Raw genomic sequence first — 24,920 nt, 5'->3', positions numbered from 1 at the left:
AATAAGTACATCCATTTTGTTTATAATTTATAAAAACGATGTGAACCGCCTTCATATGTCAGCAGCGCTGGTCTCGTTTTGTGCTCTCATGTCCTCATTGTTGCGTTCTGCTGACCTAAAAAGCTCCGTCAGTTGACCTGTTAGTTCACCACGAACAATTGGGATGCCTAACTGCATTCCTTCATAATGTATCTATTGTAACCCACAACGCTCTTCCCAAACAATCACCACACACACACACACAGAGAGAGACAGAGAGAGAGAGAGAGAGAGAGAGAGAGAGAGAGAGAGAGAGAGAGAGACTTCTTGTAAAGCGTTTTGCGTAACGTAAACAAGGACAAAGTGATCGTAACCCTTTCCTCCAGGGTGAACATTTTGAGCAAACACCTACAGAAGGAACTCCTGATTGACTTGAACTCCCTTCCTGTCCCTCCGGGGGGAGTGTCCTCTTTCTCCTCATATAAAATGCAGCCCGCCTGTCAGCCACAGAGCATGCATGCACAGACACGGCGAGCACTGACACAAAGGAGAGCGAGGAGGCAGGCAGGATCTCCGGATTACGCGACAGCAACGTTTTCCTTTTGGGTTTATGTGGACTGAAAAGTCCACATAATTTAGTATGAGTTTGACAGACTTTCTGGATTAACCGGACTCCCTTGCAGAGCGCAAGTTTTCTGTCAGTTTTGTCCTGGACTGATTGCGCACAAAAGGCAACGATGGAGGTGCGCGTCCCGGGTTGGTGCGTCCTGTTACTCCTCATCCTGCACTCAACGCGCTGCAAGGCGGCCAAGGAGCTCCAGTGCCAGGAGATATCCGTCCCTCTGTGCAAAGGAATCGGGTACAACTTCACCTACATGCCCAACCAGTTCAACCACGACACCCAGGACGAAGCCGGGCTGGAGGTGCACCAGTTCTGGCCGCTGGTGGAGATAAAGTGCTCCCCGGACCTGCGCTTCTTCCTCTGCAGCATGTACACGCCGATCTGTCTGGAGGACTATAAGAAGCCGCTGCCGCCGTGCAGGAGCGTGTGTGAGCGGGCCAAGGCTGGCTGCGCGCCGCTCATGAGCCAGTACGGCTTCCCATGGCCGGACCGGATGAGGTGCGACCTGCTGCCCGAGCAGGGCAACCAGGACACCCTGTGCATGGACTACAACCGGAGCCAGACCACCACCGCATCTCCCGTGCTGGCCAAGCCGACCAACCGGCCGCTGAAGCCGTACAACAAGAAGAAGAGCGGCTACGGCCGAGGCTTCCCCGGGAAACACAAACCTGCCGCGTCTCCCTGCGAGACGGGCTGCTTCTGCCGCGCGCCCATGGTGCCCGTGACCGCGGAGGGCCACCCGCTGCACAACCGCGTCAAGACCGGACAGATCACCAATTGCGCCATGCCGTGCCACAACCCTTACTTCACCCAGGAGGAGCGGACTTTCACGGCGTTCTGGATCGGATTGTGGTCCGTCCTCTGCTTCATCTCAACTTTTGCAACAGTGGCAACTTTCCTCATAGACATGGAGAGGTTCAAGTACCCGGAGCGACCCATCATCTTCCTCTCTGCCTGCTACATGTTCGTGTCGGTGGGATATATCGTCAGGCTGATCGCCGGACATGAGGAAGTGGCTTGCAGCAGGGAGAGCGGCGCAGAGCACATCCACTATGAGACCACGGGTCCTGCGCTCTGCACCATCGTCTTCCTGCTCATCTACTTCTTCGGCATGGCCAGCTCCATCTGGTGGGTGATTCTGTCCCTCACCTGGTTCCTGGCGGCAGGTATGAAGTGGGGGAACGAGGCGATCGCCAGCTACTCTCAGTACTTCCACCTGGCCGCCTGGCTCATCCCCAGCCTGAAGTCCATAACGGTTCTGGCGCTCAGCTCGGTGGACGGGGACTCTGTGGCTGGGATCTGCTACGTGGGGAACCAGAACCTGGATAACCTGCGGGGGTTTGTGCTTGCCCCGCTGGTCATCTACCTCTTCATCGGCACCATGTTCCTCCTGGCCGGGTTCGTCTCCCTTTTCCGCATCCGGAGCGTTATAAAGCAAGGCGGCACCAAGACTGACAAACTGGAGCGCCTTATGATCCGGATTGGCGTTTTCACGGTTCTTTACACCGTCCCGGCCACCGTCATAGTGGCATGCTACTTTTACGAGCAGCACAACAGGCAGACGTGGGAGATTACGCATAACTGTACGTGCGTAACGGACCGCAGCAGGCAGAGGCCGGACTATGCCGTGTTCATGCTGAAGTACTTCATGTGTCTCCTGGTGGGGATCACCTCAGGGGCCTGGATCTGGTCAGGGAAGACCCTGGAGTCCTGGCGGACTTTTTGCACGCGCTGCTGCTGGGGGAGCAAAGCGTCAGCGGGATCCATGTACAGCGACGTGAGTACCGGACTGACCTGGAGATCCGGGACGGCCAGCTCAGTGTCCTGCCCCAAACAAATGCCTCTGTCCCGGGTCTGAGCGCGGCTGCTGAGGGTGCCCTAAAACTGTAAAAAGCCGCTCTTTGGAATATTTTTTATTAGATAAATTATTAAAAACTGAGACTCCAAGATGACGGATTGGCCCTTATGTTATTAAAAAGTTCTGAGACCAGTTTGAACACGTGCTCCTTTGCCTTATCCAAATGACGTACGGGTTTAACTTTGGGGGCGGGGCTCTGACTAATTGTGTCGGATTGTCCATCAGCGTGTTGTAATTAGCACATTAATGAGCGCCTAATGGCTTCTCTTTAAATAATGAGCCTGTCAGCAGCAGCAGAACAATGTACCTGCCCTGAAGAATGCAGAGTCTTATCTGGGATTAAATGAATGCATACATCCGGAGCCGGCCAGAGGCATAAGCAGACTAAGCAGGGGGGTAAAGTATTAACTTCTTTTTTTTTTTTAATGCTCTTACTGTTTATAAATCATGACCTTTAAATGTTTCTGAAATTTAACAGTTCAATTTGGGTTGGGTAAGTTGTCACATCTTCAGTTGGCTGATTTTATGTTAATAGTCGTAATTTAAAAGTCTGCTTAGACTCATACAATCACTCTACCTCTGCATGCAGCTGATGGCATTAATGTGCAGGACTGATCCATGTCTGTATGAGATCCTTCAGCTCTGCTGAATGACTTTTCTGTTTTCATTTCTCTTTGCATTTTGCGTTAAATACAGCCGTTTTAACAGTTAACTGAGCCAGCAGTTAATTACATTCATCTTACTTATTATATATTGTACCAGGCTGCAAAGACCGAATCAAAAATCTTATCAGATAAAAACCTAACTTATCAGATTTGGATAAAGTAAAATAAGAATCTATACAGACACTTGATTGGTAAAAATCATCGATCAGCCTTGAGTGTTTTTAGGTTTTCTTTTTCTCAGAGTGCCAGTCAGACCAGTTCATCAGCAGTCTTGGAAACAATATAATTTAATAATGTTCTGCATTAATTCTCCATTGTGCAAGTGAAATGGTTAAATGTGCATTTACCAAGCTGCTCAGTAAGACATGTAGATGAAAACATTAGCTGCTCTTTCTGATTTAGTCACTGGCCACAATGACAAAACGAGACATTATTTCTCTCACTAACTCACTTTCTCTCCGACAGTCAGCAGAAATCTTTAACTTGACTTGAAACTATGACAGCTACCAAAACTTTCTAGCTGTAAAGGTTTTCTTTAAGCTGCCACATTTGTCGACGCGTCCACTATTGGTTATTCCTCAGGCCGGCCCTGGCTGTGTGTTATACCTGGGGCTCTTCTTCTTCCTACTGTGAAGAACCGCTGTGTCTTAAACATCCAGAATGAGAGCGCTGCGCTTGAAGCAGCCCCAAGCCGAGATCTCGCTCTCCATCCATTCAATGCCTTAAAACTGCCTCATACGGGTTGCATCAGCTCGTATAGAGTGTATTTATATAATTATTGCTGTACATACTTTGTATATTTGTATATGTAATTTCACAAGACTGTAAATATGTATAATTCCCACTTTGATAGAAAACTTTATTTTGAAAATAAAAAGGATTTTAATGGATCTTTTTACTTGTGCTTTATTGCAAAACGCTTGAGTTGTTTTTAATTTGTTGTAATGGTGTAAATATTTGATTAAAACAACTGCAGGTGGTTTTCTTTTTAAATGCATATTTACTATTAATTCTTCATCTGTTTCCATTCAAAAAGTACATTTTGGAGTAAAATGATCTCCTGCTTTTTTCCATGTTTCACACAGGTGTACAAATACCAGTGGAACATATTTCTTGCTGTCCAGATTTAATTGCTTTTGGTGAAATGAAAGCTTCCAAAAATAAAGAAACTTATACGCTTTGCTTATTTAAGGATGCATTAGGTAGACGATTAAATGACTCCAAATAGGATATATTATTTACATTGTAGCCCTTTGAGCCTCAGGCTTCTAATTAAGATGTCAGACTGGAGGGACAGGCTTGTAACCGGCCGGCTGACTCCCTCTGTGCTGCATGGAAAGGTAATTACGGCCCGATCAGTGTGTGGTCCGTTAGACTTCTGCAGGAAAACACTGTCAGTCAGAGGTGCTTTGAGGTCTGGAGACGTTTTGTGTCCAGCGGTTACAAGTGCGCATCAGATTGGGGTTTTTATCGTCTCAGTGAAGAAAATAAAGTTTTCAGATTAACTCAAAAGCCTTAATGGAGCAACATAAATAAACCTAATGAGGTTGAAACTTTTCATCAACTTATGCTGCCACCTTGTGGTGCAATGGTAATAAACTGAAGTGTATTTCTGTTAGTTTTTTTTAAACTGAAGGTGGAAAAAAATTGCATGCTCTAACGTTTAATTTGGTTCTGTTCCTGTAATTTCAGTTTAAAACAGATGTTAAGATGTTGAAAACAAACATTTATTTAGAAATAATTGGGGTTTTTATTAGACTACATTCAATCCAAGTCTTTAATTTTAGTCAAATCAAATGTTCCCATTAAAACCAAAGAAGCGTCTGCAGTGCCTTGGTAAAGGCTTCAGCTGGTTTTATTAGGTATCTACAGATTTAATGTTGAAAGAAAATGATCAATAATTTTCTCCTCTTTTAAACAAAGAACCTGAAGTGCCATCAATCCCCATCTGTATATAAAGACTAACTTTTTGGTGAAGACTTCAGAGATTAAGTAGTGATGCTCTTCATAAATAATAAACTCTAAAACTGCTCATCGCCTTCTCCTCTGTGAAATATGGCCTTGGCAGCATTATGCTTAGGGGATGTTTTAATTTGGCAGAGACAGGAAAGGTGGAAGATGGATGGATATAAATACACGACCTGTTAGACATTGAAAAGGACTTGAAACTGGGGTGAAAGTTCACCTTCCAGAACCACACCATATATATATATATATATGTGTGTGTGTGTAAGAATTATTGAAAATTCAAACCAATATACAACCTCATGCCTGAGTTAAAACTTACAAAATATGTTCACATGTTCTCCTATTTCAATGCAGCTCTAATTACAGCAAAATGTTTTCCTAAAAGAGAAAAATGAACTCAGGCAGCCTGAATGCAGATGCACTCCACACTTTTCAGAGCTTTTGTTTGTTAAATAAACTTACATTTGTCCACCGCAATTCCACTTAATCCCAACAAAATACATTAAAACTTGTGATTGCAATTTTTAAAAAGCTGTTACATATTTTAGGAATAAAAAAGATATATATTTTGTAAGACACAGTAGAGAAGACTGTGAAGTCGCCGCAGGTATTTAAAATCGTCGAAAAAGTCTGTTTTTGTGATCCTGTCTATCTTCCTGAATTTATCAGGGAACTGCAGCTGGTCAGACCTTCCAATGAGAACAAATTGCTCAGTCTGCGCTTGTTAAACTCGAGGCATGCTGCTTTCTTTTCCAGCATTGCACATGTGTGTGCTATTCTCCAGTGGCAGCGACGTGAGCATGTTTCTTCAAGCCCCCCACCCGTCTAAAAGAAATCCACAGAGGAAACGGGTTGAGAGGTCATGCCTGATCCATCTCCTCCCAACATAAACAAAGCGTTGACTTGTCAGCTCAGGAGGCGCTCGTCCCATCCAGCTCCTGTTGGTGCAACCCAGAGAATCCTGCTCCTTCTTCATTAGCTCCAATTAGGCTGTTTATGAATGAAGTCTCTGTGTAATGATCTAATTAGATGTCCTACAGCGATTAGTTCACAATAAATCATGTTAACATGTCTGAATGGCTTATGTGGCCCATTAAAGGTCGCATAGCTACTGGAACGTTACCATTTCACAAAGTATACAAAGCTGGGTGGGAAGTCTTCAGCTTTCACAGACTGCTATTGTCACGTCACGGCTGATTTACAACGCAGTTTAACTTAAACAGACCTAAGTGACAGGTCCTGCCATGATAGAAGATATTTGCTTGTTTGTGCCTGGAGGCATGAAGGGATGAACCAGAAGACCCGGGAAGGGGAAATGCATTGTTAGGAATTATTAAATTAATGTTTTGTGTGCAAAATGTACTAATATACAATGTATTTGTTTAATTCAAGCTCATTAAAATGTTTTATTTTATTAAAATCTCAAGCTGTTGATCTTTTTTTTTCAATAAAAGAAATTTAATCTTTTCCAATAAAGTAATATTTTATGAATTTAGATAAGCATAGCTCAGTAACCTAGACCGTACAATTACATATTTCATTTTTTTATTATATTTTACCTTTATTTATACAGACTGTCTCACTGAGATCCAAGAGAAACCTGTCCTGATAAAACAAATAGTAACAATAATAAGTATCTTTTGTATTATAAAATAAATCCTATACAATAAGAATGGTGCAAGCTGTAAAATCAACCAGATTTTTATTGGTACTGGATAAATTGTAGGAACTTCGTGAGCTTAATTTGCATTGTAAAGCTTAAAATACATGGCTAGCCAAATTTATCATAATTATAACCAAGTGTTACTTTAATAAAATACTCAAGTAGAAATAAAAAGTAGTCTTACAAAAATATCCTTAAAATTTAGAAATGATGCAGACTGATAAAAATAGAAAGAATCTGAGTAAATACTGACAATTCAAAGTGATGAAAATGATTAGCAAAATGGAAATCAAGTAAAAAACATTTTAGGGAATAACAAACACTGATTTGCAAATCTCACTTTTTCACAAATAAAAGCATTTAAAACAAAATGTCACCTACAGAGAGAGGTAAAGTGTGTAAGCCAAAAGAGTTAAAGTTTTTATTTACTTGCCCTCCGATTCTTAGACACAAAGTAAGAAAAAAAAGTACTAAAATAAACACGACAGAGTAAATATAACTCACTAATCACTTTATCTCAGCAGGAAATGACAGTGATTAAAATCCTGCATGTGGCACCAAATTATTTAACCCAGTTTGATAAAGTGACCATCTTTGTTTAGCAGCTAGCGCCACCAAGAGGTGGACAAGTATGACTTCATATGTCAGGGGAGGAATGGTGACATTTTGATTTTCACTGTAAAAGAAACCTGTTTATTTCTTGTTTTTATTTTAGACTTATCTTTAAGTGTTTCGTTAGATTGCAAATGAAAAAGAGCTGTTTGATATTATAATGTAGCTGGTTGAGTCCTGCACTAAAACCCACCTGACTGATGCTTTCCTGGTGGAAAATATGAATATGATTCACTGAGGAGAATCCAGATTTTATGTAGTTCTCTTTGTACCTACAAATAAAAAGTTACGGCCTTATTTATCTCTTTTGCTTCCCAGATACAAGCTGTGCCAAATGTCCTGATTAGACATGTGCAACAGCTTATATTTGTCATAACAGCTTCAAAAGTAGTTCATTCTGGAGTTTAGTTTTCCCTCAGGTGCAGGAAAGGAACATTTGCAGAGAAAAAACCCACAGGTTCTGCTTAAATACTCTCTTTTCATCTGTTTAAATAAAATCAAATACAGCATCATTGCCTGCAGTGCAGCCAAACGGTCCCTAAAGGGAAACTCTTCAGCTTCAGTTAACACAATAACTGAAAACTATTCAGTATTCATCAACACAACGCTCCTCAATTACTCTGCTGGTCCCACTGCTACTCTTCCATCAGGAACATCAAGGGAAGACAAAATGGATTTTATCCTGTGAGCTGGAGGCACCAGGGACCACCCAGACCTCCATCCGGCCGTTTATCCCACCTCTCAGCCTCGGAGGTGAGGAGCATGTTGTGGGATCGATACTCTGGATGCCTTTGACATCCTCTCTGATGTGCTGCTGGTTGCTGATGTTCTTTTTCCTTTCCATTTTTCCAATCTCCTTCTTCCCTGACTCATGACATGAGAGAGCGCTGCTGCACCTCAGGATGATGCAGGTTGGATTACCTCCAGCTGGGAGGAAGATTGATGTATCGACGTCCAGAACATAACTCACAAATGAAGCTCTTGGTTTCAGAGTTTCATATCTGACACATCAGGATTTTTAAAAATATATAACTTATTTTTGTCATCACTCACCAGTCCACGGTAGGATTGCTTAAACTGGTTAAATTTGAGTTCAACAACCTTATTTTACCCCTTTGTATCGGCAGTTTTATTACTTTGATTTTAAATGTAATCATTACAAAATTTCTATATGTTTAATTTGTTTATCTGATACACGTTTGTTTTAAATCGCTTCAAAATAAAAGTAACTCTGAGTTTAATAGCCTCTGTTGACTAACCGGACACTAGGTGGCAGTATAAGCCACAATCTTTCTGCAAATAAAAGTAATAAGAAGTGAAATTAGAACTAACAGTAAAAAAGAACTGAAGTGGGTAGATGAGCCTAAATTTGAATTCAAGTGTATCATTACTTCGATATGTTGTTAATCAAGTACAATTAAAAAGAAATTACCCAAAAACGTAACAAGTAAAAGTAAAATGTACTTGGTACGAAGGCTGAGTCGGAATCTGATCATAACACCTGCTTAAATTTGCAGAGCAATATGTATTAAAACACACCAAAACAAAATTATGTGCAAATTCTGGTGTCTTACAATATGAAATAATGCCTAAATTAAGAAAACCCTTCATCATAAATAAACTGGTGGTAATGTGATCCTTTTAATAATTCTCTGTCGATTACTTTCTGACGTTTAAAAGTCAAAAGGCAAAGGTCTGCTTTCGTGCTAAGCTGAGGATAAACCCTACAGGGAAGAAGTCTTCGTGTAATTTGAGCCTTTCTGACCTGAATCTGTCCGTCTCGGGGTCTTCAGGTGGTCATGTGAAAGGTCAAAGGTCAGGTCAGGGTGTCTGTTGCAGCAGACATTCGGTTATCCAGACAACAGCTGAGCAGAGAGGCTGCTGTGCTGTCAGACTCTCCAAACTACAAACCAAACATTTCATTATCGAACGCCTTTAAATCTTTTTTATTATTATTTTCAGCCAGCTAACTTTAGCTGATTTGACTCTTTCACCGTTTGTTTTTTTTATTGCAAAATTTACAAAAAATGAACACAGAATTTTGGTTGAGCTGCAACTGTCAGATATTTTACAGGTAAAGAAACCAATACAACAAAATGTTGTTGAAAGTTAACAGTTTGTTCCGGAAATCATTACTTTACTGGTGGAGTGATTTCACACATATTCAGATAACTAAGAATTTGAATTACAACTTGAATTCGCTTGGCTTTAGTGGAGATGTTTTTTTTATTACAACTCTTGAGATAAAACTGCAGAGTATGTAAGTAATGTTTTTAAAATAGTCCCATGATGACCTTCAACATTTCACATGTTAAGACTGAAAAGTCTGAGATGGAGCTTTGGGTTCTTTTTTTCTCGTTGACAGGACATCCTTCCCTGGAATAACCTTGACTTTTTTGTAGCATGTTAGACTTCAAATTGTTTGAAATTGTTCCATAATAAAGTATTGCAACAATTTTACTTGTTTGCCTGTATAATAAGTAATATGCATATGTATGTGAACTAAAAAATAATAGAAAAATGCTTCGTAAAACAAATATAGGCTGTCTAGCAATCCTAAAGTTGTTAAAAATGCACAAATTAGCATCAATGACTCACAGTTACTAAACAAGAATATCTTCTTTTATTACAAAACACAAATCAACAAAACCATAATTTATAACAACCTTTTCTGAGAATCTGTACTCTTTATAAACTGTACAAAGATAATTCATAAAATAAATAAATGCATTTCTAGCTCAGTAATCAGACTAATTCAAAAGAAACAATATATTTGTGCTAATTGAACACAAAATGTTGCTTAATGCTGATAGAATGGATCATTTAACAGAATGAAGATGTTTGTTTTTAGAAAACATTCTGGGGAAAAATACATTTGATGCTTCAAAAGGGTCTAAATTATATCTGATAAAGAAAAGTCTTTGGTTGCTACAGTTTTATTTCATTTTTGTAAAAATCCTTATTGTTTGTTTAATCATGTAAAACAGGAAACAGCTTTGTTTGCACCATTTGTTGAGGTTTTAAACAAAATATATATTTCTCTTTCTCACCCGGCGGTAAAAACAGGGATCCACTAACTGTCAGTAAAACTTATTTTTAATGTAACAGATGATAAGAGACACTGAACAAAGACACATGTAAGACTGGAAACGAGGTGTAGCATGTAATACTGACTAAATAAAAACAGATAACTCTTGTTCCTCTTCTAATGTTTTCTGATCATTCTCCTGCCTTTAATCTGGACTTTAGAGTTGATTTACAGAGATGTTTTTATGTTTCACTGGTTATTTGAGGCCTGCAGCAACACAAACAAAAATAAACTTGAGAAATCTAGAAAAAATGCTTCTGATCCATCTACTATGCAGTTTGTTGTTGAGGTTTATCTTCCTCAACTTTATGACATCACCAAATGACAAATTTGATCATTTCTTACATGAAACTTTCTATTACGTAAAAAGTTCATTTTTGCTTTTTTTTTTTAAATGTCAGGTTATGTAGAGCTTTATGAATATTTTTAACAGAAATTCTGGAACAGGAATTCAATTCTCATAAATTCTTGCATGGATAAAATGCAACCAAGTTGCTCCGCTGTCTGTGACAACAGTAAGTTTTGCTCTGCAAAGGCAGTCGGCATAATTATCTGATGTAGAAATATTACAGCTTGAAAAATTCACAACAATGCCTCTGCATTATCAACTAAAAACATTTAGGTTACTTCACTGGTAGACATTTTCTCTTAGAGGAACCATGATAAAATTAGGCGTCTCTATTGGGTGAGTTCACACTGCAGCCTGAAGTGACCCAATTCCGATTTTTTTTTTTACGTAATGCGTCATGTATATGATCTTTTCATGGCAGTGTGAACAGCACAGGTCGGATTCTCATATCCGATACGTATCCGATTAAAATGCGACCATAACGTCCAGGCCGCATTCATCCGAACTGAACGTCACTGATTCTCAACAAATCTCACTATTCTGCGTCCTGATACGCGCAAGTGGGAAGAAAAACATCAACCATGATGGACTATATGAGGATTAAATTATTAATATGCTGCTCCGGCCGGATAACAACTTCAAATATGTAAGCTAAACTCCACCGTTAGCCTCCATGTTTACTTCCGCAAACACTGAGCTCTTCTTCTTCTTTTTATGGCGGTTGGCAGAACACTGAGAACGCTGACGCTATTGCGCCCTCTAGTGCGCATGCGGGACACTTCAGGTCGTTTGCCCGTTTACACTGCAGAACGCATACAGGTCGCATTTACTGGCAGTGTGAACGGCCCCGGCAAAAACATCGGAATTGCCAAAAAATCGGAATTGAGTCACTTCATGCTGCAGTGTGAACGCATGATTCTCCATCTTAACGCCCTACTTCAAAAAAACCCTGCATTGTGTCTTTAAAGAAACTTTTCAACATTTAAAGTATCGGCTGACCTGTCAGCACAAAATCAATCCTTTGAGAAAATTTCACAAAATAACTCGATTTAGAATTTTTTTTTATTCTGAAAAGAGTTTAACAGAAAGATCTTTATGGACACAAAGAGTCCCGACAAGATGGTTTTACTTCTCGGCTGCTCTATGTTCTCATTAAGGATTAATCCTAATACTTAATGGAGCCAATAAGAGTGAGGTGTTCTGTAGTCCACTGTGAAAAACATGTTAAAACTGACATCAAGATCATAGTAATACTGATAATTGGGGGGGAAAAATATGGATTTTATGTTATAAACACTATTTAGAAAAAAACAAACTTTCCTGCTATTGTTTAACCCAAAAGAAGAAACTGTCACTCATGTCTGAATGAACATTTTTACTAATTTTATCATTCCTGCCACCTTCTATGTACAGTCTGAGCTACTTCCAAATGTTCCCGTCCTTATATATAAAATATGGAGCATCACAGGGAATTGACATATTTAATGTTCTACCTGAGTATTAAGAGGTACTCCAGAAATACTGTAAACCTTCAAGACCACTTTCATTGTTTAGAAGACTATAAAAAGGAAATAAATAAATAAAAAGCTCTATACTAGGCTAATGTTTGAATTGCAGAGCAAAATAAATGATACTCTTTGTACGGTTGTCTGAACAAAATATTATATTAGACGTTTATCTTAAGACAAATTCAGGAGAAGCCTAGAAACATGAGCAGATGTTTCACAGTCATGTCCTGAAAGGCTTCTCCTCACCCAGAACTCGATCCAAAGCTGTTTGTCTTTTCACAGGTGAAAGAAAACTCCAAAATTCCTGCATCTTCCCAGTCAGTAGACAAGTCGAGGCACTGCGAAGGCATCATGTTAAGGAACAAACTTCTCTGGTGTTTTATCTTCCAACTCCAGTGTTGCACATAGATCCATCAAGTTCTGCACTGAGGATCCAGAGGAACCAGAAGGTTTGCTGTCTGTGGTCCAGTCAGTGCCGTGAGGCTCCTGGACGGTGATCAGTGGTTAGGAGAGGATTGCAGGAACCCATCGTCTCCCACACAGGTTGTCCATGCTGGCCGAGCGTTTCCTGGCTGCTCGCCGGATGTCTTTGTATTTGTCATCACAAAGTCTGGAAATTGCCTTTGGAAAGAGGGGAAAAAATCCAGTAAGGATGGGAGAGTTTTGTTTTTGGTACAGCAGGACACACATTTCATCATAGTTAAGCCACTGAGGTTATTTTGTAGAAATGTAACTAAGAATCTATTTTTTTCTTGTCTTAATGATTTGCCTCGGCTGAGGATTAGGGCCAGTGAATAAAAAAGTCAGAAATCTGAAATCATAGTTTGTTTTGTCCAATTTGCCGCAACTAATAAGATACCTAAAATTTTATGAAATTTTGTCCCATTTTGAAACTCCGAAGCTTCTAGAAAACTGCTGTTAAAGATATGCAGTAAAAGCAAACATGTAACCAGTTAAGCCAAGAGGTTTATTTGCACATTTTCTCCTTCGTGTCCCACCAGATTCACATGGAGACATGGCGTCTTATTGTGTAAGACGCCATGTCATTCATACCCCAAGAAACAACAATTCAAAGTGTTTGTGATATTATAAAAATAACAAGTTATACTGAGTACATTTCTTTAAATAAACCACCTTGTCAGAGCAGCTTCTGCAAAAATAACCCAAACGATTGGTTGACTTTAAGGATTTTAGCGCACCGGCTTCTAATAAAAGAGTACTGAATGCTCCCTCTTTTCTTTGTTTAATTTAATTGTGCTCTTTGTTTAATGATAATAAACATCAGAATAAGAAAAAAAAGCTTCTTCTTTCTACAACAGACTTCAATGAAAACAATATATGTTACTTGATGACAAGTAAAATGGTCTCTACCTTATAATCATCACATGCCACATTTAGGTTACATACTGCAACAATGTTTGTTTAAAGAAATATACATTTTTATTCTTTGATCCCACCAGATTTAAGAAATTCCCCAAAAGCCGCCTTAAAGCAACTACAGCAGGATAATAAAACACATTGCTTCCTTCTGGATGAAAACGTTCCCACCTCTAACTTCTGGGCCTTTTCCCTGCTGAGCGGCTCCAGCGGGAAGCTTAGGTTGTTGGACTCTGACAGCGATCGCAGGTCGAAGTAGTACTTGGCGTAGACGCTGGACGGAACGTTGATGTTGAACTGCAGCAGCTCCAGGAACTGGCGCTCCAGTTCATTCCTGGTTAAAAATAAGAAACATAAAACATTCGATCTTATTCCTGAATTACTAAACGTAGAATATTTTTGGGGTAAGAAAAACAGATCTGAACGGCTCTCCAGCTATGCTTTAGTTTGTCTCTTTTTTACATAAATTGTTCACATTTAAAGTTCCAATGAATACTTGTTTAATTTTACATGGTGTGATTTCGAACTGTGGTGAGTTTTGCACGTTTACAGAAAAAAATGAGATTCTTTAAAGTAACATAAAATACTGCACTGCTTGCTCTTGCATGCAAATAAATCCAATATGTTTTTTTTTTTTTTAATTAGCTTAATTTAATTTACATCCATCCAACTTATCCAGTCTGCATCGGCAACATCTTCCAAAAACTGAAAGCTTGAAACCCGTCATTATTTTCTGATTATGCTAAACTGTTCCTAAATTCTGTTTTCTTCGCTATTAAAGCCTCACAATGCTCTGTGCAGCTTGCACTCGAATGTGGTCCTTTTAAATCGAACCAAAGAACGCAGACAGAGTTGACTCACATGTCTTCCACGGTTATGTCCTTGAGGATCTGACAGTAGTCGACGTTCCAGACAGCCTGGTCATCCCAGACCTTTGAGGCGAGCAGAATGGCGCCCAGAACAATCCTCTTCCAGTTTCCAGGACAGATGTCAATCTCTGCGTAGGTCAGCAGTCGCTCCAGGTACACCTGCAGAACCAAATCAGTGCAACAAGAACATTATTTTACTCATGCAATTTTATGCCTGAATAATTTTGCAAGTATTCATTCACTCTGTGCTGAATTCCTCCTGAGAACCTTTGCAAAAAAGGTTAATGCACGTTTAATGCAAAGACCAGGGGAAGTAATTTTCCAGATTTTGTTTTACATTAAGAAACAAGTTGGGTATGTTTGCAGTATGATCAGAAATCTCACCAGTGTGACGATGGCACATTCAGCAGTGAGCTGAGCAGCGCTGAACAGGGTTCTGACGAAGCGGTAGATCTGCTTCTGCTCCGGGTCATGCTGGTTGTAGTCCAGCGGAACCTCTGATTTCTGGAAGACAGGAAGCAAAAGATGGACAGAAATGAGAAAAGGAAGTTATTAGTAACCTAAAAGCTCTTACACTTCAGGATATAGTTTAATAAAATATGAGAGCTGGCACCGAAATCCATAAGGATTTAAATAATGATTGAAGAGTTTACCCCCAGATTAAATAAACTCTTTAATAATCCTATAAATAAACTTACTAACAAAACATTCCTCACATTTTACCTTAAAAAATCATTTATATCACAACTCTTTTTCACTTTTGTCACCGTCTGACAAAAACATGCATGAATATTAAAGAACTACATTTTTCCTGTTATAAAACTAATACAAAATTCTGTGAAATCCCCTTTTGTTGCAATTATACTTGCAAATCTTTGAGATGTCCAACTAACTTTTCATATCTACATATAGAAGACTTTCCCATTTTGTCTTGCAATATAAGATTACCTGCTTGTGCTGAATTTTACTTAGGAATAAAGGACGGTGCATGCAAATACGTCACACTTTTTTAATCATTATTTGTAACAATTATATATTTGGATTGTGTTTCTTTCACTTTTATCACATAAAATCTCAACTGAATTCACTAGTTTATGTTCACTAGTTTATGGCTACAATGTTAGAAAACATGAAAAAGTTCAAGTGATATGAACTTTTTTCACATCACAACATTGTGTCGGGATGAGGCTCAGTGCCTCCAAATCCGAGGCCATGGTCTTGAGCCAGAAAAGGGTAGAGTGCCTTCTACGGGTCAGGGGGGTCGTCCTGCCTCAAGTGGAGGAGTTTAAGTATCTGGGGATCTTGTTCATGAATGAGGGAAGAAGGGAGCGGGAGATCGACAGGCGGATTGGGGCAGCGTCTACTGTGAAGCGGGCGCTGTACCGGTCCGTCGTGGTGAAGAGACAGCTGAGCCAAAAAGCGAAGCTCTCGATTTACCGGTCGATCTACGTTCCCACCCTCATCTATGGTCATGAGCTTTGGGTCATGACCGAAAGAACGAGATCACGGATACAAGCGACTGAAATGGGTTTCCTCTGCAGGGTGGCTGGGCTCTCCCTTAGAGATAGGGTGAGAAGCTCGGTCATCCGGGAGGGACTCAGAGTAGAGCCGCTGCTCCTCCACGTCAAGACGAGCCAGTTGAGACTCGGGCATCTGGTCAGGATGCCTCCTGGACGCCTCCCTGGTGAGGTGTTCCGGGCACGGCCCACCGGGAGGAGGCCTCGGGGAAGACCCAGGACACGCTGGAGGGATTACGTCTCTCGGCTGGCCTGGGAACGCCTTGGGATTCCTGGAGGAGCTGGAAGAAGTGGCTGGGGAGAGGGAAGTCTGGGCCTCCCTTCTGAAGCTGCTGCCCCCGCGACCCGACCCCGGATAAGCGGAAGAAAATGGATGGATGGATGGATGGATGGATGGATGGATGGATGGATGGATGGATGGATGGATGGATGGATGGATGGATGGATGGATGGATGGATGGATGGATGGATGGATGGATGGATGGATGGATGGATGGATGGATGGATGGATGGATGGATGGATGGACAACATTGTGTAGTGCATCACGGAAACAAGATCACAATCTAACATAGCATGCAAAACATGCAAAAGAATAAAATCTCACTGAGAGAGGATGAAGCTTTTCATCAAAGATATCCAACAGCATGCCTCCATTTGTGTCTCTGCAATTGGAAAAAAAATATTTATCTTGAAGTTTTGGACTTCAATTCATGTTTACCTTAAGATATGTCAAGCAACAACAAAGTCCAAAAAAATAAAACACTACAGATTCAGTTCAATATCGGAAATTTCAAGAGACAAAAAGAAAAAAAATCCTTAATCTAAAATTTTACATCAAGTGGACAGATGATGCCTGTCAGGGCTCCTCACCTGTTTTTTATATGGTAGTAAATGGCTAAAGCGACGCTACGAAAGCAAAAGAAAAGAGAAAAGTGAGCAATTAGCTAGAAAACAGAAATATTTTTGCTATGAATGCACAGTTTTCATGTCCCAACCATTTGACGGTGTATTTGAGGTTGGGCTGGCTGACTGTGTTATCGTCCAGGAAGATGGTTGAGCAGGAGCTGTATTTTCTCCTCAGACTGCCGTGCTACACACACACACACGCACGCACGCACGCACACACACACACACACACACACACACACACACACACACACACACACACACACACACACACACACACACACACACACACACACACACACACACACACACACACACACACACACACACACACACAGAGAGAGAGAGAGACTGGATTACAGCAGGCGTTGTTTAGTCTGGCCCACATGAAGCCTGACAGATTCTGTGAATGCAGTGATGTGCAACATCATATTTAACAGGAAGAATTGCATTAAAATGATCAACAACTTAATTATGTTTTTACTCTGCACTCACATTATTGATGACGAGGCTCTTTCGTTTTTCTCGCACTGTAAAAATAAAAAATGGACAAAAATGAAAAACAGAAAGATGATTTATGATTATAACTGTAAGTTGCAGTAAGCGACATGCAAAAGCTGAAAATTATCAACCTGCACAACATGCTGTTAGAACAGGAAGCCAAACCAAAAAAGGGAATCAACGCTGTTAACTACAAATCACAAAAATGTTGCTCAAAGTGTTAGAAGCTGCAAATGAACACCAGCAGCGCACCGAGAGGGTCTGGCCACTAGAGGGAGATGAAACCACAGCACTCACCATTCCTGTAAATCACATCTGAAAAACAGAAAAACCAACAAACTTAAACTTCCTGCACCTCAGACAACAACTCTTGAGAGGATGTTACAAACAGATTTATAATCAATATGTTATTTTATTTAAGCAGCAGTAGAAATAACAACTACTTTCTGTTTTAAATAAAAGCAACCGCATCATGTTAATAATTCTTATGTAAACATAATACCACTGAAATCATATTTTTACTCAAGATCATCTCCCTGTGAAAAGCTTACACTGGTACAATGATATTTCTGCAATATAAAAAAAAATCTGTTTCAAAAATGTCTTGAATTTCTCTGTAAGTAGAGATCTGTTGAACGTCCACAAAAAACATTTTTACACATTGAGGTTGTCAGAAATAAACTGTTATTTTCTCTGTTTTTACTGTTCATTAACTTCCACAACCAGAGAAAAATCATGTGATTGTTTAAATTTATAATAAATAAATTAATATCTTCAGGAAAATTGTAAAAAATGTCATAATTATGAAAATCAATTAAACATACATGTACAAACATTTTTTATTGTGTATAATTGAATGCATACTTTTTGAATATTCAGATATTTAATTAAGAGAAAGTTTTTATAGCATGTTTTTATTTAAAAGTGCCCTATAGTGAAAGAAATCATATCACTTATTTCTAAACATGTTTTGAAAGAAAAAACTGAAAACAGCTTGGAAAACTACATGGGCTGAATAATTTCCTTAAAGCACATTTACAAATAGCCATTAAAGGATCAGTACCAGTTGTTTACAACTCTTGAAGATCCACAATATTTTGATGAGTGTCACAGATTCTACCAGACAATTTCCACATTGAGTTTCCTGAAACTTCACCCAGAAAAATATTGTTAAGGAAAACAGGCTGCTCACCGTCATTATGAGATTTGCTCAAGAATATAGTGCTGGCCCGAGGATGGTCTGATGGGTTGTACTCCATGTTCAACTCTGCAATCACATAAAAGAAACACTGAGAAATAATCAATCTGAGATAAGTTAAGGACAATCATAAACATGCATAAATATCTAAAGCTCTTCAAAATCAGATATGGCATATCATAAAACTTAGAAATGTATTTCCGTCTCCATTGTGGAGAAGCAAATTTATCCCACTTTTGGTGACACTGCCACCATCTTTTGAACCATTTCTTATGTTTAAAGTTGGAGATGCTTTGATTATAATCATCTGTTTCCCTGTGTCTATCTTATGTTTTGTGTCTTTGTGCACAAAAACATTCAGGCTTGATTTATTCCCAAATAGAATCTATCTGGATTTCATCACAGCCTGAAGCCGAGAGCCACAGATGTGTTTTATGTGAGAATCTATTAATACAGATGGAAAACTGTTTACCAAAACTACAACACAGCTTCTGTTCAATAATACTAACTTTTATACATCTGCTACACCAGTAACCTACAGATGGAGAATGTCTGAATATTGATCTCATGTTTAATCTCATAAATACAGATTGTCTTCTTTTATAATTCACTGGTTTAAGTGGAGGTTTAATTCCTGTTCTTGTTCTTTAACTGTTGCTGTTATTTACAGGGATCATGTTTGTTACGTTACGATGGAAAAGAGCTGCAGTTTGACCTTTTCCAGCTGAGCTGGTGAAAAACTCTCTCCCACACACACACACACACTCATACACACACACTGTTTTCTATCTCTGTGGAAAGATTTCTGACAGTCCCATGAATGTGTCAAAAATGTGATGCTGCCTGTTCCACTCAGCCAAGCACTGCAACAAAAACACTGTAACTGGACGCTCAAACTGTTGCTTTACAGTGAAAAGACAAAATATTATACAAGACAAAGATGACCTGGGTAAATACAGATTTAATTTCTTAAGGGACAAAGCCATGCAGAACAGTCATGCAAACACTCTCGTTTTTTGGAGTTGTGCTGACTTTGTTGTAATTTTGGTCTCTGCTGCTGTAAAGATTCATCAGTTTTATGTTTTCTCTATTTGTGGATAACGGATCTCACTGAGGTTTACTGGAATCCCAAACATTGATACATGTTTATTTCTTTAATCCGCTCTATGTTAATAAATATCACTGATTTTCCCTTTTGAGTTTTCTATAGCATGCTTCATGTTTTCATATCGGTTCTGTTTAAGTAAGGATTTATGAAATTAAACTCAACTTTCAAAAAAAAAAAAAGGTTGCTAATCATAGTTAATTTCTGATTTGAAAAGGGTTTTGTGGTTGTTTTTTTATTAGCCCAGGTTGGTTTGAATAGCTTGTTTCTCTTGACAAATGAAATCATCATCATTTCAAACTGCTATTTTTGTTTCCTCGGGTTATTTTGTGGCTCTGTAGCAGCTTCAGCCTGACAGTCCAGAAAACATTTCAGAATCCATCAGGGAGCTCCCAGAGTTTACAGCATCTCATGTCACTGCTGATACGCGATACTCATCACCTGAAGTAAACTCTGACGAAGAACAGCGCTTCACTGTGGCGAACTGAAACCCGTCACCAGGAGAGCCTGCCTCTCTGCCTTCCTGCTGCTGAATAATGAACGAACAACAAGTCCTCCCTGCTCTGCAGAGATCAGCTCCAGTTCCATGCAGTGTTTCCAACGTTCCTTTAAAACCGTCTTATAAAATCAAAAAGTGACATTGTAATGTTCTTGATGAGCGTTATAATCTGCAGCACATTCTCAAATGCTGCTATCAGTTACCATAAGCTTCTACAAAAACAGATTAATCCCATTTATTTCTCAGGTTTTTTCTTACTTTGGTCCTGAAAAAGACAAATAGCCTTCAGGGTTTAAAAGATTGTCTTATCTAAGTCAAGGAACAAAGGAGGAAAATCCTTTGTTCTCTTCAAGGTGCTTGAGAGAACAAAGACCTGAGAGCCCAGAGAAAAAATCTAATTTACCAAAACGAGATTAAAGGTGAAGCCTTAACTCTTCTGCTCCGTGTTTCCAGTTTTCTCCATCGATTAAAAACCTGATTATTGGTTGAATATTTTGTTCTTGCTTCTTCCTTCAACCTTTTCACAGAATTTGTGCTTCCTAGTGAAATGTGCTTTGTGCAGTTAATATGTTTCTAAACTATTATGCTTTTATGAATTACAAAGCAACTTCAGTAACGTTTTTATGACTGTATTTTAATTTACGGTGACTATATTCAACATAATACAACCTCAATGCACTGCATTAATAGGATTTCATTCATGGCAGTTTTAATGCATTTTTTTCATAAATTATATATTTACATCTTATAAATTCTTCTTAAAAACAAAAAAAGCAAGGCAAGCCTATTTTTTTGTCTATAATGACCATTATAAGAAACATTTCAAATACACTTTTTTGTTGTTCTATTCTTTGAAAATATCAGATTTTTTCCTGAAATCTTTAGATAAGCTTACAGGTGATAAATAAAAATACATATTTATTACAATTTGAATAGTGATTTTTTTATTATTATTGTATGAAGTTATTTACAGAACGCCTGTGAGATCTGCAGAGGCCGTTGCTGTGAATGTGATCTCTGCGTTATTGTTGGAATCCGCGGCAGCGTGAACAATGTTTCGCCCCCATGCAGTCAGGGAACGTGCTTCCTGCTCAGTCATGCATGCTGATCTTTAATGGTTTCATTTCGCAGGAGAAACTGGACCAATTTGAATGGTACTAATCCTAAATGTACAGTAACTAATACAGCTGGGGTCTTTATTCAGTTGCAACCATTCCGACATAAAAAAGTCTCAGAAATTCAAAGGATGGACTGTAGTTGTATCTTTACATGTAAAAAAAAACAGTTTCATATTTGGACCTTTGGTACCAGAATCCTCTCATAATGACACAACTTGTTCCTTTTTCTTGAAATAAATCTAGAACAAAACAAACAAAAAAGCAAAACACAGAGCTTGAACTATTAGCTTAACTGTTGGAAATCTTTTTATGACAAAATCATCGGCAATGATTGGCTTATGGTTCAATCAGACAATGTTAAATACACATGACCTCCACATGACCCCAAACGCCTGGAGGGGAGAGGAGAGCTGCCTGTGAAGGCACTGATAACATGCAACCTGCACACGAAAATGTTTCCTTTAATGTAGTCTAATATAACACCAAACAAACATTATAGACCTTTTTAAAAAGATACATATGGGTGAATTGATTCTACGACAAGAACTGATACAAACGTCTAAGGTTGAACTAATAGTTTTAAAATTATTTTCCCTCATCTTATTAAAACCAAATTAAATGTTAAGATTCTATCTCAGTCTGTGATGATGAATGAACTCATTTACTTTAAATTAATTAACTATACTGATCTGAAATAAGATTTAGTTTAATGCTTGTTAGAAGCCGTCAGATCAGATGCTTCAGGATTAAAGTGCTCTTTATTTTAACAACATGCTGTTACACATAAAAACTATTCTTTGTTCATCAATATCACATTCTGTTTCATGTTTCCCCTTATAGAGGGGAAAAAGTGTTCAAGATTTAAAAACAAAATCCGAATAAATAAAGGGTTTAATGCCTCTCACTCAAATATTTAGCAAAAAGAAATGAAAATTATAAGAATGCATGTCAACTGATAAAGTTTATATCTGAGCTCTTAGATTAGTCCTGATTAAATATTAAATAAATCTCAGTTAAACAAATTAATTTTGTATTTTCTATTAATCATATAAACATGAAAATAAGATCTGACACTTCATACCATACACTGACATAATATGTCATTGTAAAAAGAAAAAATATTAATTCTCTTGATATCAAATTAACATTGCTCTTTAAGTCAAAGAATAATGTTAATATATAAACATATATTTAAAAACAGAGGTTTTCTGACAAAGGAATAAATTTCACATTACAGGCATAAAACTTGAGACGTTTTCTGAGTTTTTTGTCATGTAGGTTTTGCAGCCTGGCACACATTTTACTCAGAAGTGAAGGAAAAAATGTCTGGATTGTAAAGGTTGCTGACCTAGTCCAATATCTGGCACATCCAAAACCTCCAGCTAATAACTGAGCAACATTCCCGACACAGAGGCTGACTGGAGGAACTGTGCAGAACAAAGCGCTTCCTGCCTTCATACTGTACCTAAATAAGACAGCATCAGCTGATGGCTCAGAAAAACACAGTCAGCTTTGTGGAAAATAAGGCAGCTCATATGACCACTTTGTCTCTTGTTCTCGCTGTCCCCATCCGTCTTCCTCCTCCAGAGTTGGCGTCTGTTTGTAATGTTAGTTTATCAGATTTTACTTTAGATCTTCCAGCCTGTTCGGCTCCGTCGGGCTCAGTGAGGCTCAGACTTCAATGTTTCAGCAAATGTCAGTTACTCTCAGAGATGATAAGCAGCAAAATATGGCAGTTTGGGAAATATTCACGTTGGGTTTTATTGTTGTAAACTTCACAACATTTTTTTTCACCACTGGTTTATTCAATTAAAGTAGCGATTAATTTTGTTTTCTTCTGGAATCAAGAAGAAAAAGCTTTCAGAAGCACAGTCACGAGGACAAATGATCACTTATTTTAAACAGTTCTCATTTTCACATGACATAATAATCTGCAAGATGAATCTGCCTTAAAGAAGCTACAGTATAGTTACAGATATCAAGAGTAATAAGTTGCTGCACCCTGCCGAAAACACACTACAGGAAAGACACACATTACTCTAATAAAAGTAAAGGTTTAAAAGCTAGTATTGGCAAATTGTGACCAGCATGCCTGTTACACAATAAACTAGGGACATGCTGCCTGGCAACAATCCTGATTAATTAATCAGCTCATGTTAAGCTGGTGTTGCTCAAAACAACGAGAATGGCAAAAACATATAATATTTTACTCCAGAAGTATAAGAGTTAGATGAGTAGAATAAAAAATAGAGAATATAAACTGCAGTAGGAACTGGAGCGAATAGGAGAGTAGCAGGAGAAAGTAGCAGTGTGGGAGTAATTAGAAGACCTGAATTCAGTCATTTAAAAGGGTAATTATCTCCAAGTAGTGCATGTATCCTTGTTTCTTTCACAAATACAAACCCATAAACTGTGCTTCAAAAGAGTAATGTCAGTAATAAACCTGTACTGCAAAAGGTGGTAAAGCGAATACCATCGTTCTCGATGTTTCTCCAAAGCAGCGGACAGCAGTTCAGCCTTAGAGGAGCTTTAAAATGTCGGGTCAGTGACACACTGCTGCAGCAATCACATGTCCTTCAAATTCACAGCATGCTACAGGGTCAGCTTCACGCACAACAATAATAACTCTGTTGTTCAGATAACATGGGTGTTTTTTACTGAAACATTATTTTAAAGGTAAACACCAACACTAAACAAAAAAAATGCCCACAAAACGCCAACAAGTCATGATGCTGCTTTTGGCTTTATCAGCGTTTTCTCAGATAATGTGTTTTGTTGTTTTCAGTTACTAAAATTTAAAATCTCTGGGTTTTTCAGGGAAAGCAAAGGAATAAATATTCTGCAAATGTATCCCAGAAGGATTCCCATGACTCCCTGAACTCCATAATCCTCATGTGGCTGATTATCCGCCTTACAAATGGCAGCTTGTCCAAACGGGACAGGATCTCACCGAACTCAACGGCTTCTGAAAACAAAAGAACGCAGCCAAATTTCCAACTCTTACAGTTTTAGAAAAACTATATAAAGCAGAAAAATGAACATGGTTTTTAGTGGCAGTGATGGGCGGGACAATGTGGGATGAAACTGCAAACATCGTCTATTACCCTCAATCAGGGTTTAGCTATACTAAAAAAACTCATGTATCAACAAAATGAACAAAAGTTTATTTATTTTCCAAACCAGACCCAGTTTTCCTTCAAGTTATGAATTAAATGTATAGAAATAAATTTAAAAAACAGTTTCTTTTAACTGATCTGTAATTCTAAAGGGCTACATGCATCCACAGGTCATTTTTGTCTTGTTTTTGTTTCATCTACACAGTTTCATGTATTTTTCAGTTATGATTCAGAAATATGTTGAGCTTTGTTTTTTTGGTAGAACATTTCTGCTCTGTAAAGTAAAAGTAAAGTCAAAGTATGAGTATGAGCAAATTGTAAAAGTTTATGAATAGAAAGGAATCTGAACATGACATTTTTGTTTGGAACAGTTAAAAGAAAACACTTCTTTCCTCTGAAAA

General features: G+C 38.7%; 1 protein-coding gene and 1 pseudogene across 2 annotated transcripts in view; one reads left to right on the top strand and one right to left on the bottom strand.

The window, feature by feature from the left end:
• The first annotated feature begins 283 nt into the window (after nt 1-283).
• Nucleotides 284-4,014, top strand: LOC103479948 (frizzled-8 pseudogene; annotated as a pseudogene).
• Nucleotides 4,015-10,447: 6,433 nt separating this feature from the next.
• Nucleotides 10,448-24,920, bottom strand: part of LOC103479951 (cyclin-Y-like) — an 18,812-nt gene continuing 4,339 nt past the window's right edge. The window contains exons 2-11 of one of the 2 annotated variants that reach the window (XM_081598218.1): nt 18,676-18,750; nt 17,781-17,798; nt 17,478-17,512; nt 17,072-17,166; nt 16,947-16,982; nt 16,681-16,738; nt 14,943-15,062; nt 14,551-14,717; nt 13,861-14,023; nt 10,448-12,933 (exon numbers count right to left, since the gene is read on the bottom strand). In XM_081598218.1, the coding sequence (XP_081454344.1) occupies nt 12,817-12,933; nt 13,861-14,023; nt 14,551-14,717; nt 14,943-15,062; nt 16,681-16,738; nt 16,947-16,982; nt 17,072-17,166; nt 17,478-17,512; nt 17,781-17,798; nt 18,676-18,750 (884 nt within the window). In that variant the 3' untranslated portion in view covers nt 10,448-12,816. The remainder of the gene's footprint in view (nt 12,934-13,860; nt 14,024-14,550; nt 14,718-14,942; nt 15,063-16,680; nt 16,739-16,946; nt 16,983-17,071; nt 17,167-17,477; nt 17,513-17,780; nt 17,799-18,675; nt 18,751-24,920) is intronic. The other variant, XM_081598219.1, reaches the window with a different exon arrangement.

Source organism: Poecilia reticulata, chromosome 17, assembly GCF_904066995.2.
Source record: "Poecilia reticulata chromosome 17, P_reticulata-male-v2, whole genome shotgun sequence".
Classification (NCBI taxonomy): Eukaryota; Metazoa; Chordata; class Actinopteri; order Cyprinodontiformes; family Poeciliidae; genus Poecilia; species Poecilia reticulata.
The sequence above is the reverse complement of the archived record's forward strand: the minus strand, read 5'-3'. Positions and strand labels throughout refer to the sequence as shown.